The 13,536-nt window shown below is 35.6% G+C and overlaps 1 protein-coding gene across 1 annotated transcript; it reads right to left on the bottom strand.

Annotated features, from left to right (window-relative positions):
- Window positions 1-10,406: 10,406 nt before the first annotated feature.
- On the bottom strand, window positions 10,407-11,627 carry LOC142985876 (uncharacterized). Its single transcript, XM_076134119.1, has 5 exons — window positions 11,578-11,627; window positions 11,270-11,425; window positions 11,077-11,196; window positions 10,920-10,984; window positions 10,407-10,819 (listed from the first exon to the last, which is right to left on the bottom strand). Exons 1-5 carry the CDS (start codon window positions 11,625-11,627, stop codon window positions 10,407-10,409), a joined length of 804 nt encoding a protein of 267 aa, XP_075990234.1.
- Between the last annotated feature and the right edge of the window lie 1,909 nt (window positions 11,628-13,536).

The following is a 13,536-nucleotide window of genomic DNA, read 5'->3' as shown; positions in this document are numbered from 1 at the left end:
CACTGCAATCGACGTTCCACGCAGCTTCGCCTTGGCACGCCAAACTGCGCTCCGGGTATCCGCACTCGTGAAGCGCACCAAAATGGGTCGGTGATGCTTACCTCCAGGGGCACCAATCCGGTGACAGTGTCTTATGGAGGCTGCTGAGATGTCCGTCAACCCCATCTTGGAGTTGAGTATGGTCGAGGCAATGTATTGTCGGTCGACCTTGGCTGACTCTGGGATCCCCAAGAAGAGAAGATCCTTTCTTCGGTGCCTAGTCTCCATAGAGTCCACCATCCGGGCACACTCACTGATTTGCTGTCGAAGCAACCCAAGCACACCAAACATAAGTTCGCGGAAGGTGCGGAACTCCTCAGCAACCTTGGCCACAGTGTCCTTGGCAGCACCAGTTTGCAGCTGCGCCTCAAGTTCAGCCATCCTCTTACTAAATGACTCCTCTAGCTTCGCCTGTGTCATCTGAATGTCACTCAATTGAGACATTGTGTAGTTGTTAAAGGTGTGTAGTGACTTGCAGATTTGGTTTGTGTTCAGCTGGCAGGTGGTGTGTAGTATTACACTAATACTACATGTACTGGGTATGTACTAAATGTAGTAAATACTTAATATATACTGATGTCAATTGATTTAGATTGATAAAAACTGTTAAATAAATTAATTTGCAATTAAAAACTCAGGAGTGATTTTTTGTGTGTCTTACTTATTTTACACCTACCGCCCAAAAAATATTATTACTGGCCTGGTATCGATGCTGATGTACGAAAGTTTGTAAAGTGTTGTGATCAATGTCAACGTCAAAAGTACTCATTAACAAAGAAATAACCTATGGTTATTACTAGCACTGCAGGTAGTGTATTTGAAAAGGTATTTTTAGATCTTGTAGGTCCGTTGGAACCTGATAACCATAATTATACATATGTATTAACGCTACAATGTGAATTGACGAAATATGTAGAGGCTTATCCCTTGTTTTCTAAAAAATCTGAAGAAGTAGCAAAATCTTTTGTAAATAACTTTATTCTTAGATACGGAGTACCTAAAGAGGTAGCGACAGACAGAGGTAAGGAATTTCTATCAGAAGTGTTTCGAGAGGTTTGTAAATTACTTAACATTAAACAGCTCAATTCAACGGCGTACCATCATCAGTCCATAGGAGCTTTAGAGGTAACACATAAAAATTTAAATGCATTCTTGCGTATACAAACTGACAACCATCCTGAGTTGTGGAGTAAGTGGATTCCTTACTGGAGTTTTGCATACAACACGACAGTACATTCGGAGACAGGTTTTACACCATATGAATTAATATTTGGTAAGAAATGCTCTTTGCCCAGTAATTTAGCAAAAGATCTAGATCCATTATACAATTTCGAAAGTTATCCGTGTGAATTGAAATAACGTTTGCAACTTTCACTAAAGGAGGCAAGAAATAATCTATTAAAAAGTAAATTAGATAGAAAATTAAGATATGATAAAAATGTTAACCCTATAAGTTATAAGGAAAATGACCTAATTCTTGTGAGAAATGAAGCATCTAGTAGCAAATTAGATCATATATATTCTGGTCCATATAAAGTCGTAAGGGATATACCACCTAATGTAGAAATAATTAATAAGAATGGTAAAAAGGATGTCATACATAAAAATAGAACAAAACCTTATTATAAATCTAATTAAAGATATTATCCATATTTTCCATATTGTGAATTAGATTTCTTATTTTCAGTACTTATAGATTGTCTAAACGATTACACTTTGAATCGTTTCAAAATGTATTTAATCAATTTAAATGTATTAAAAAAAAATGTACTTAACTGTATACATTTTTTTTTTTTCATTTAGTGCGGTGATGTAAGGTGTGTCTGATCTTATAATCTATGTTACTTAATCTATGATAAGATACTCTATTTACTGTAAACATGTACTCTTATATTATGAGATGTAATACAAAATATAGTGCAGTATTACTGGAGACTTCGTCGTTTCATTTACCTCCAACACCACTCCGTACAAAATCATGCCCAGAACAAAGAGGTCGCCATCTTCTACTCCAGCAATAGAGGTACATCGAGCTTCGTCAAACCTAAATATCCCCGCCACTCCAACCGACTCTGAGTTCGTTAATGTAGGACAAAGGACTAAGCGTCCTCGCTCTGAGTGTAGCCCATCGAGTGAATTATTAGAATTTAAAGAAGAAATAAAGGCAATGCTTGATAAGTGGAACCAAAAGCAAGAAAACATTTTACAAAACTTTATGTCGAAAATAACTTCGGATTTGGCTGAACTGAAATCACAAAATGAAAAGCTTCAAAAAAGTAAGACTGAAATAGAAGAATCTGCTAACTTGATGAATGAAAAGTACGAGGAAATTAGGGTTAAAATGGAAAGGTTGGAGAGTGAGCGTTCTGAGCAAAGGAATTACATAAGTATGCTGGAGAAAAAAGTTCAAGACATCCAAGAAAATAGTCGATCATCAATTATTGAACTGCGCAACGTCTCACTAAAAGAAAAGGAGGACGATAGTGATCTATTAAAAATACTAACAGACACGTGTAAATTCCTAAAAGTACAAGTGAACCCGCAGGATGTTCGGGACATATATCGTGTACACGGTACCCAGGGTTACTCAAAACAAATAGTTGCGGAATTACAGTCTGTTACGCTGAAAAACACCATCCTTAAGGCAACAAGAGATTTTAATAAAGGAAAAGCAGCATCGGATAAATTAAATAGTTCACATATTGGACTGGCAGGTGAACGTACTCCAATTTATATCGCCGATCGCCTTCCTGGTAGCCTAAGGAAACTTTTTTATGAGGCGCGAAAATTCGCTAAGGAAAATAACTTTCAATACTGCTGGACCTCAAACGGCAAAATATTTCTGCGGAAAAAAGAAGGTGAAAAACCAGTTATTATTCTCTCTGATAAAAGTCTTCAAAATTTATTGCATGCCGAAGAATTATCTGTTTAAACTAATATTTCTTATATTTTTAGTCATAATTTTTATTTTTATTCTGTCAATTTAATTTGTCACAACTGCTGTAACACCTCTATCCTACATTCACACAAATATTTAACAAGATTGCATCTTTACAAACTATACACATATAAACAACACATATTATACAAATCACACATACACATGCCACACATACTAAATATTATGTATAAAAAACACACACTTTCTAAATAACAAACTTCTATCCCACATTCATACGTGAATTCAACAAATTCTCTAAAGATAAACAGCAACAAATCATATAAATTAAGTAAAAAAGAAACGTTTAAATCATTTCCATTTTCAAAAAATCGACACATAATGCTCCTGCGTTTACCACTTACCACAGTCATACAGAAACACAATAACTATAGGTACTGCATTAGATTATATCTTAAATATTTGCGACACTTTGCGGATTATAAATATTTCTTAAATAATGAATGACCTGAATGAAAATATGAATAACCTGGATTCTTACGGATCCTCGGAAACATACACTTGCCCCCCTGAAAAATGCATCAAGTTACTAGGCAATGACACTGAAACAATAAGTATGTTACACTTAAATATACGTAGTATCAATAAAAATTTTAATAATATTCCAGTATTACTAACTTCTTTGCAAATTACCTGTGATGTATTAATCTTTTCAGAATGTTGGATACAAAATACCTCAGATGTCCCTTTACTCCAGGGATATTCCGTATACCGGTCAACAAATAATTTTAATAAAAATGATGGTCTAGTCAATGTTTTTAAACTCTCGCGACTAGTACACATAATATTATAATGCAACGGGTCTTATACGCGATTGAAAATTTAAAGGTTTGGATACCTTATTTGCTGCCCGACGTTTCGATCGCATTACAACGACCGTGGTCACGAGCTGACTGATGTGGCTGCTAAGAAACTCGCGCCGCAAGAAGACGACGCTAATAAGGTATCCAAACCTTTAAATTTTCAATCGCGTATAAGACCCGTTGCATTATAATATGATGGTCTAGTCCTTTACATACGTTCAACTCTGAAAAATAAAGTCACTGAGCCCCGATTCATGGATGCAAACTGTCTTATATGTAACCTAGGCACTCATACAGCAATCATTGCGTTGTACAGACCGCCATCATTTCGCAATACTGACAACTTCCTAGATAGTCTGGATCATAACTTAAGTTCTCTATCGATGTACAGTAATATATTCTTGGTAGGAGATATAAATATTAATATAATCCCAACAAATAATGATCCTCACTATAATCAATATATGAATATTACTGCATCCCACGGGCTTATGGCTGCTTATACCATTCCTACTCGAGAAAATAACTGTCTCGATCACTTTATAATTAAGTCCAAAAAGCCAGTTGTCTCTTTTATAATTGAAAGCTACATTACGGACCATGCCCCTGTATTAGTATGTTTCAAACACAAGTTTCGCATACAGCATACAAAGAGAGTAATGACAACTACTGACTTTTCTAAAATCATTACCGAAATTGAAAACACAGATTTTTTGGAACTCTAATAATTGGTCATCTAATAATCCCAATTGGGCTACGGAATTTTTCATTAACAGAATCTCATCTATCATACTAAAAAACAGTAGAACCATGAATGTCCCCTCTAGGTATAGGATAATTAAGCCTTGGATCACTCCAAGGCTATTAAGATGCATAAGAAATAGAGACAACATGCATAAAAAACTCAAAAAATCGCCTAACAACATCACAATAAAGGTCACTTATATCCGATACAGGAATTTCTGTAACAAACTGCTACACAGATTAAAAAGTAGCTATGAGAAAAATGAATTCCAAAAGGCTAAGACGAACCCTAAAAAGACATGGAATGTAATAAATAAAATTATAAATAAACAAAAAACGAAACCTGCCCCATTAGAGATACTTTCAATTAGAAATAACCAACAAACCTCTTTAAATTATGTGAATAATTTCTTTGCAGAAATTGGTAATTATTATTAAGACAGTCATGGGAAAGTAAAGAACGTAGAGTAGTGAAAGTTGAGAGGTATTCAAGAAAAAGTGTCTTGCAGTGTTAAGTAGTGTTCCTTCACCCGATTTTTAAATATTGGCAAGCTCTGTACTCGCCTAATGGATAGCGGCAGCGCATTCCACAACCACAGCTTGCACAGTACACATTAATCTAATTATATAAGTTATATAAAATAAAGAATAAATAAAAATTGTATATATAAAATAGACATCATCTATAAATAAAAAGGCACATATATAATAAGTATAATATATAAAATATATATAAATAAGCAAATATATAATAAATATAATATATAAAATATATATAAATATATATTATATAATTATATTCATACAGAGATAGCAAGAGGAGTTTATTAAGACAGTCATGGGAAAGTAAAGAACGTAGAGTAGTGAAAGTTGAGAGGTATTCAAGAAAAAGTGTCTTGCAGTGTTAAGTAGTGTTCCTTCACCCGATTTTTAAATATTGGCAAGCTCTGTACTCGCCTAATGGATAGCGGCAGCGCATTCCACAACCACAGCTTGCACAGTAAATGATTTGTCTAAGAATTTAGTGGAATGCACAGGCATCTTAAGTCTTAAATTCTCCGATGATCGTAAAAACCTTGAATGCGTGTCATGTAGGAAAACAAAACGTTGTTTGAGATAGAAGGGAGTCGAGGGATTGAACAAGATATTGTACAGAAGGTAGAGAATGTGAGCATTCCGGCGTGAACGTATTGGTAACCACTTGAGCTTGTTTCGATACTCTGAGACGTGATCATATTTGCGTAATCCAAATATGAACCTGATAAAGAAATTTTGAAGGCGCTCAAGCTTATTAAGTTGGTCCTCGGTTAGATCGGGATAGCTGACATCGGCATAATCAAGGATGGGGAAGAGAAGGGATTGTACAAGCGCGAATTTAGTGTTTATGGGGAGAAAATTGCGTAGCCTGCGTAAGGACCCCGCCGAACAAAATACTTTACGGCTGAGTTCCTGGAGTCAACTCCAGGAACTCAGCCGTAAAGTATTTTGGACTCCAAAACAAGCCCTTGTCAAAACATAGACCCAGGTTTTTGATTCGGTCACTAAAAGGGATGGTTGTGCCATCAAAGATCACAGTTGGGACAACTGTCCAATCCACTCTTGCGAGCATCCTGGGGCTACCAATGGCAATGGCCTGTGTTTTGTGAGGGTTGACATTGAGACCATACGACTTACTCCATTCACAAATATGAACCAGATCACTGTTTATCGTTTCCACAGCTTCCGCCAACCTATCCGCGGTAGCAGAAGAATAGATTTGTAGATCATCTGCATAGAGGTGGTAGGAAGAAGTGATGCGATTGGATATAGTATTGATAAAAACTGCGAAAAGTAAGGGAGATAAAACGCCGCCCTGCGGTACGCCAGCGGATACAGAGCACCAATCAGAGACATTGTTTTCAATGTTAATACGTTGCCGGCGCCCATACAGGTAACTACGAAACCAGTCAACCACTGATGGAGATATGTTAAGAGAATACAATATACCCAGCAGAACATCAAAATCAACACAATTGAAAGCGCTACTGAAATCTAGCAAGACTAGGGTCGTAAGCTTGCCATCTTCCATACCCGATCTGATGTCTTCCGTAATATGAACCAAGCTCGTAGTAGTACTATGACCAGGACGGAAACCCGATAGGAAAGGATTTAGGAGTAGGTTTGAAGAAAGATAGGTGCTGAGTTGCAAATGTACAAGGCGTTCAAGAACTTTGGATAGGAAAGGAAGTATGGATATGGGACGATATTCAGAGAAAGTAGACGGGTTACGATTTTTTGGTATAGGGATAATTTGGGCATCCTTCCATATGGACGGAAAGATGCCGCTAGAGATGGAAAAGTTGAGGATATGACATATGATAGGAAGTATTTCATCAAGGATGGGAAGGATCATATTACGGCTGACACAATCAGCTCCCTGCGCATTCGATGTGATGGACAAAATGCTCTTCTTAACACCACAAGCAGTGAATTGACTGAAAACAAATGGAGAACAATCAGGAGTCGAACAAGAAGAAAGATAACTGAGTGTATTACGTTTCGTGGTACTATCTAAATGTGATAATGCAGAGAAGTGTTGATTTAAGACGTTCATATTAATATTATTAGGGACAGGGTTTTGTTGTGGTTTGCCGACCCCCAGTGATTTAAGAAATTTCCAGACCTTGGCTGGATCTCCGTTTTCAACGGATTCTTGAATGTGACGGCGTTGTGCATTCCTACACACCTTGCTGCAGTGATTACGAATAGCTACATATTTATCTCTATTAGCTTCAGAGGGGCGACATCTGAATTTAGATTTGGCTGTAGCTTTTTTGTGGAGCAGAGATTTGATGTCGTCAGTAAGCCAAGGCGACGGAAGCTGTTTCACTTTAATTTGACGAAATGGTGCGTGAGTGTCGTAAAGATCGGTCAATTTTGTTGTCATTATAGCCACTTTGTTATCTACACAGTCAGAGTCGAGGAGTGAGCTCCAATCAATATTGCCGGCATCCTCGCAAAGCTTAACAACATCCATGTCACGAAAATTGCGATGCACAAGGGTTTTCGGTTTGGGTTTAGGTGGTCGGATTCGATAGGATAGGAAAAGTAAATCGTGGTAGGAGAAAGCATCAGCTGAGCACTGGCCATGTTTAGATACACGATTTAAGGAGGAGACAAGAATGAGGTCAAGTAGGGAGGGGTTGCAGTTTGGAAAATGGTGAGTGGCACTGAGAGGAGGGATAGACAGGTTGTTGGATCGAACTATAGACTGGAGTGTGGTGGAGCGGGAATCGTTTTTTAGGAGACAAGTGTTGAAATCACCCATGATTATAGTCTGACTGTACATTGGAGTAAAGTTTTCTAAAAGAATCTCAAACGATGAGAAATAATCAATGCGAAACGAGGGGCAGTAAAATACACCGAGCAGTATTTTCGAGTGGAGCAGTTCAATCTCTAGAAAAAGGTGTTCGCCCACATCAGTATGTGATGACGAACTAATAATGGAAAATGGGATGTTATTTTTAAGGTATATGGCAACGCCACCCCCACCTCCCACAGCCCGATCATTTCTGATGAGCTGATAACCAGGGAGTGAGTATGCGGAGGAGGCTAAGCACGGCTTAAGCCATGACTCTGAGACTAATATAGCGTGTAGGTTTGTACAGTCAAAGCTAGTCAGCATATCTGGAAAATGGGCCGGAATACTTTGGGCATTTATATGGACAACATTAAGATTCTTAAGAGCATCAGAGAAATGAGACGATAATGTTTCAGCGAGAGAAGGGACGCTAACATAACTAGAATTACTGTCAGCGGAAAAATAATCATCACTATCGACACTAACATCTTGTAGCGACATAATATAAAAAAAATAATAAACTATAAATAGGCTTTAATAACAATAATAATAATATGTAAGTAAAAATAGTATAAATAAAATATTAAAATAATATGTAACCTAATTCTATAAAAATATTTTAAAACCAACCACGAAACGTTATTGCTCCATCTGCCGGCTGTAACAACTAAACGTAAAAATAAAAAATGTATATAAGTACAAAATGACAAGAAAAAACAAATAAATAACAGATAAAAATCTAGTTCAGGCACAAAAATAATAAATAAAACTACTAAGATAGGAAATTAGAAGGAAGTAAATAAATAAAGGAATTGTTTAAGAAGTTAATTAAGCGTTTTATTACTTATTATTTTAACCTTCCTTCATAAATTAAATATATAATTATTTTTAATGGTATTTGGCACCTACAAGAGATCATTGCTAGTTATCTTTTTTTTTTTTTTTAAATCAGTATATATGTAATATATATGTATATAAAATTGTTTTTTGAAATTCTATTATATATATATATATATATATATATATATATATATATATATATATGTATATATATATATATACATATATATATATATATATATATATATATATATATATATATATATTACGAATAGAATGGAATTCGTAATATATATATATATATATATATTATATATATATAAACTTCCATTCGGAATTTCAAAAAACAATTTTCATCCTCATTAAATATACAGAGTGGCTTATTACATCCCGGGCAAAAGGTTGACGTGCGCTTTTTGCAAATAGAACACGTCTTTCTTTGTCGTTCACCTTTCTGTCCGGGATATAGGGGGTACTGTTTGGGAAAATGAGCGGCGTAAGTTGTATCAAAAATAGGTACATTCATCACCGTGTTACTGACAAGGGTCCTTTCCCTAGGTGGGGCAAGTGTAACCGTTGAACTGTGCTTTTCCAATAAGCTGTTCATCAACGTCCTTCTATAATCACGATGTTGCTTGATGGTTTGATTGTTTGAGTATAAAATATACGCATTTGTAATGCTCACATTAAGTATACGTCTAAAAAATCTTTTGTACCACACGGTAGTGCGTTTTCGTTCCATCGGATACTGTGAGACAAGCTGATCTTTGCGATCTACACCTCCCATACAGATATTATAATCTAATACCACTACAGGCTTAGATTCTGTAGTAGAAACAGCACCCCCATGATATGTGGATATCATTGCTACCCTATTCTTATCCCTCCATACTAATAAATCGACGTCTCCACTAGTACATCCGGAAATCTGTCCCACCTGCATATTAGATTTCTCTAAATATTTTAAACTGTCTGGGACAAGTTGCCGGTTGGTTCGTAGCGTACTCGCACAATCTAGTTCTAGGCTTTTCAGGTGTCTGGCTAAGGCCGGACAATTATAAAAATTATCCATCCAGACAGTTCTTCCAGAATACTCTATACCCTCTAGCATCCTCAACACCAACTTCGCTATTTTACCGTCAAGTGGGTGCTGGTTACCTACAGAAAATGTACTGTCGGACCCTGTATAAAGTTCAAACCGCCATAAATAACCATTTTTGGAATCGCACAGATCAAAAGTTTTGATGCCAACGGCCGCAGCTTTATTTTTTATGTACTGTTTAATGCTCAGCCAGCCTTTCCATTGAACAAGAGATTCGTCTATTACAATATTCTGGCCTAGTGTATATAGTTCTTGAAATTTTACATTTAAACGTTTAATAATGGGTTCAATCTTTTTAATTTTTACATCTGATAGTGAAAGTTCGCCTTGGTTTAATAAATTTTGCAATTCTTGAGTATCTGAAAAATGTAAACAGCGACTCAAAAGTAAAAATCTACTATAGGTCATGTATTTTGAAAAAACTGGTGTATCGGTTAAATTGCCTGTTAATTGCCAATATTCTTTAATCTGTGCTTTGTAACAGAATGCCATTCCCATTAGTAGAGCAAAATACACATACATCTCGTCCACTGTGGTATCTTTCCAATCAGAAATACGCGACCTTGACCCCAAATTACCTTAACAATTTTTTTCTTCGCAGAGATGTTGAGCGTATTTATTAGTTACTAATACAATATGAAGCATTAGAGGTTTATCCCAAATGGCAACGAATGCATCATAAGGAGAACCATAAGTCTCAATTGGTCCAGAAACCTCGTTGAACGTTTCCCTACGCAACAGAGGTGAAACGGGTTCTGCTGGATACGGACTCCATTTAAATACGTATTTATCTACTGGCTCATTCAAAGGCTGGTCGGCTTCTAGGCTGATGACCTCGGGTGACAGCGCTGAATACCTACTGTATACCTCGGGTGAAGGCATTTCAGGAATTGGTTCTTCGTCATAAGTGCCGTCTAAGGGTATTTGCCTGCCTCTGTTTAGAATGACCCCATCCATTGCCAAATCTTCTTCTTGGTCCTCTTCGTCGCTAGCTGAAATAAAAATAGTTTTAAAATAAAAAGGAATACGAATTTTGCACTGGCTGTTCATGTTTACTTTTCTCATTTTAAAATAGTAAGCAAATATAATTACCCCATTCCAAAATATTGCTGATATCGGCATCTTTTAATGTACTTCTCCTGAAAACTGGTGCGTTCCTAAAATAATATATTGTGCAAATTTGTAAATATTTATCGTTCTTATATAAAAGAGCAGCATTAGCATCTGTAGAAAATATCAGTTAACTTACTTCCGCGATGTTGTTGGCGTTGTAGATGAAGAGTATTGGTGATCCCTTAACGGTGTTATAATAGGGTTTGCAGCCACTGATGGTGGCAAAATAGGTGTTGTTGACGCAATTTCTGCAAATCTGAAACCAAAACAAAAATCTATAAAACCGTAAAAATAAAGTAAAAATGAGTAACTATATTAAATATACGTACGATACTGGCGATGGAGCAACGGATCCCGAAGAAATGGGGATTGGGGATGGTGGAGTTGATGATGACAAGGAATCGAGCACTGGCAACGACGCAAAATCCGTTCCATATCTACTAGATGTAGAAGGACCTGATACGTCAGGTGCTGTTGAGGAGTATCTAAAAATATAAATATTTGTTCATGAAGAATCCATAAACATCAAGTTAATTATTCAATTTATTATTCCATGTCTCACTCAGAAAGTTGAGGCGGAGGCAATATCCTTCTCTTTTTAGGGTGCAACGGTACCTCAATCCGTTTATGCTCATACAGGTCATCGTAGACCGTCCCACTATGCCGTTTGGAGCCGGGCATTATCATCGTCGTAATTCTAAAACATTAATTCATTGCGCTGTTAGGCGAGTAAAATTTTATTAAAATATATATTGTGCATATATTAAAAATAATTAGACGGTACCGAGATTCTGAGGAACTTATACTTTCATTCACTTGTATTTGACTACTACCCCGCCCTAGTCCCCGTCCGCCACCTCGACCACGTGCCCTCGAACCCGACACCGACTTCGACCCTCACTTTGTTCACGTACAGGACGTTCATTAATTTCTTCAGGCAGTCCTACTTCACTTCGTCCCCTACCACCACCCCGAGTGCGAGGCCGTCTCCCTCCGCTACTACGACTACCACCTCGCGTAAGACAACGTCCTTTCCTTGTTAGCCAAAGCAAAGAAAAACATGATTATACATTAAAAAAGATAGGAAATAAAAATAACAGGCCAAAAGAAGGCAAAAAGAAACATGCAGAAAAAATACTGTGCATATATTTATATTCCTAAATATATATAAATATAATATGTAAATATAATGAATATACTAAATTTAGTTTTAAATGTATTATTATTATTTTACGGAAAAAAACATGAAAAAAAAACTATCATTCACATGAAATAAATAAATAAAAAAAAGATAAATCATAAAAATAAACCATAATAATCTCATTAAATAAATAAACCAAAAAAATATATAAATCGCAAAAAATAACAGTACAGTATACATACAGGGTGTGGCGTAAATAATGGATAATCCTTTACCAGCGGATGGGCGACTTCCCGACTGATCTAAAAATTAAAATTTACCTCTGGGACAAGTATCATAGTTTTCGAGATTTTGGCCATTTTGTGTGTTTTTTAAGAAAGCGATTTACGCTCTTAGTTTTTGATGCTGTGATCACAAATTAAGGCCTTTTTTTAATCCGTTTTTTGCAAATAAATCCTGAATAGATGTGCTATTGAATCTACAATCTTGTTTTGTTATTACTACTTGTTTTTTATTTAAATTATGCATTCAAAGTTAAATTTTATAATCTTTCACAACTTTCGTGCAACTTTGGGCACTTGTGGTGAAAAAAAAAATGTATCGTGGCTTTACTGCCCACGCCATAAATAATTTCTAAATTTTATTAGAATTCTAAATTAGTATAACATGCAGCATTAATACTGATTGTTGTCAAAATATTACAGAGAACTTAAATTATTAACACTTTTGCCGGTCGACTAATTTTATTTTTGCACGCTAAGCGCGTTCTAGATTCAATAATACATCTATTCAGGATTTAATTGCAAAAAACGGATTTAAAAAAAGCCTTAATTTGTGATCGCAGCATCAAAAAGTACGAGCTTAAATCGCTTTCTTAAACACACATAATGGCCAAAATTTTTTGCAAATAAATCCTGAATTGATGTGCTATTGAACCTAATATCTTGTTTTGTTATTACTACTTGTCTTTTATTTAAACTATGCATTCAAAGTTAAATTTTATAATTTTTCAACACTTTTGTGCAACTTTGAGCACTTGTGTGGAGTGTTGAAAAGAAAGAAAAAAAAAAGAAATACCATACAAAAATTATATTCAAATAATAAAGATAATTAGAAATCTAAAGAAAACTAATCTGTTGACAAATAAATAATTTTTCATCAAATTGTAATACATTATTTTAAAATAGACTTGGTAGAAGCAGCACAGTTCCAAGCTTTTTTATCATCTAAATAATCTTTAATAGTGTAATAACCCTATAGACATGAATATTGAAAGCAAACTTAGCTTAAACGCGTGCAAAAATAAAATTAGTCGACCGGCAAAAGTGTTAATAATTTAAGTTCTTTGTAATATTTTGACAACAATCAGTATTAATGCTGCATGTTATACTAATTTAGAATTCTAATAAAATTTAGAAATTATTTATGGCGTGGGCAGTAAAGCCACCATACATT

This window comes from Anticarsia gemmatalis, chromosome W (genome assembly GCF_050436995.1).
Source record: "Anticarsia gemmatalis isolate Benzon Research Colony breed Stoneville strain chromosome W, ilAntGemm2 primary, whole genome shotgun sequence".
Lineage (NCBI taxonomy): Eukaryota > Metazoa > Arthropoda > Insecta > Lepidoptera > Erebidae > Anticarsia > Anticarsia gemmatalis.
Note: the sequence above shows the minus strand (reverse complement) of the source record. Positions and strands in the feature narration are given on the sequence as shown.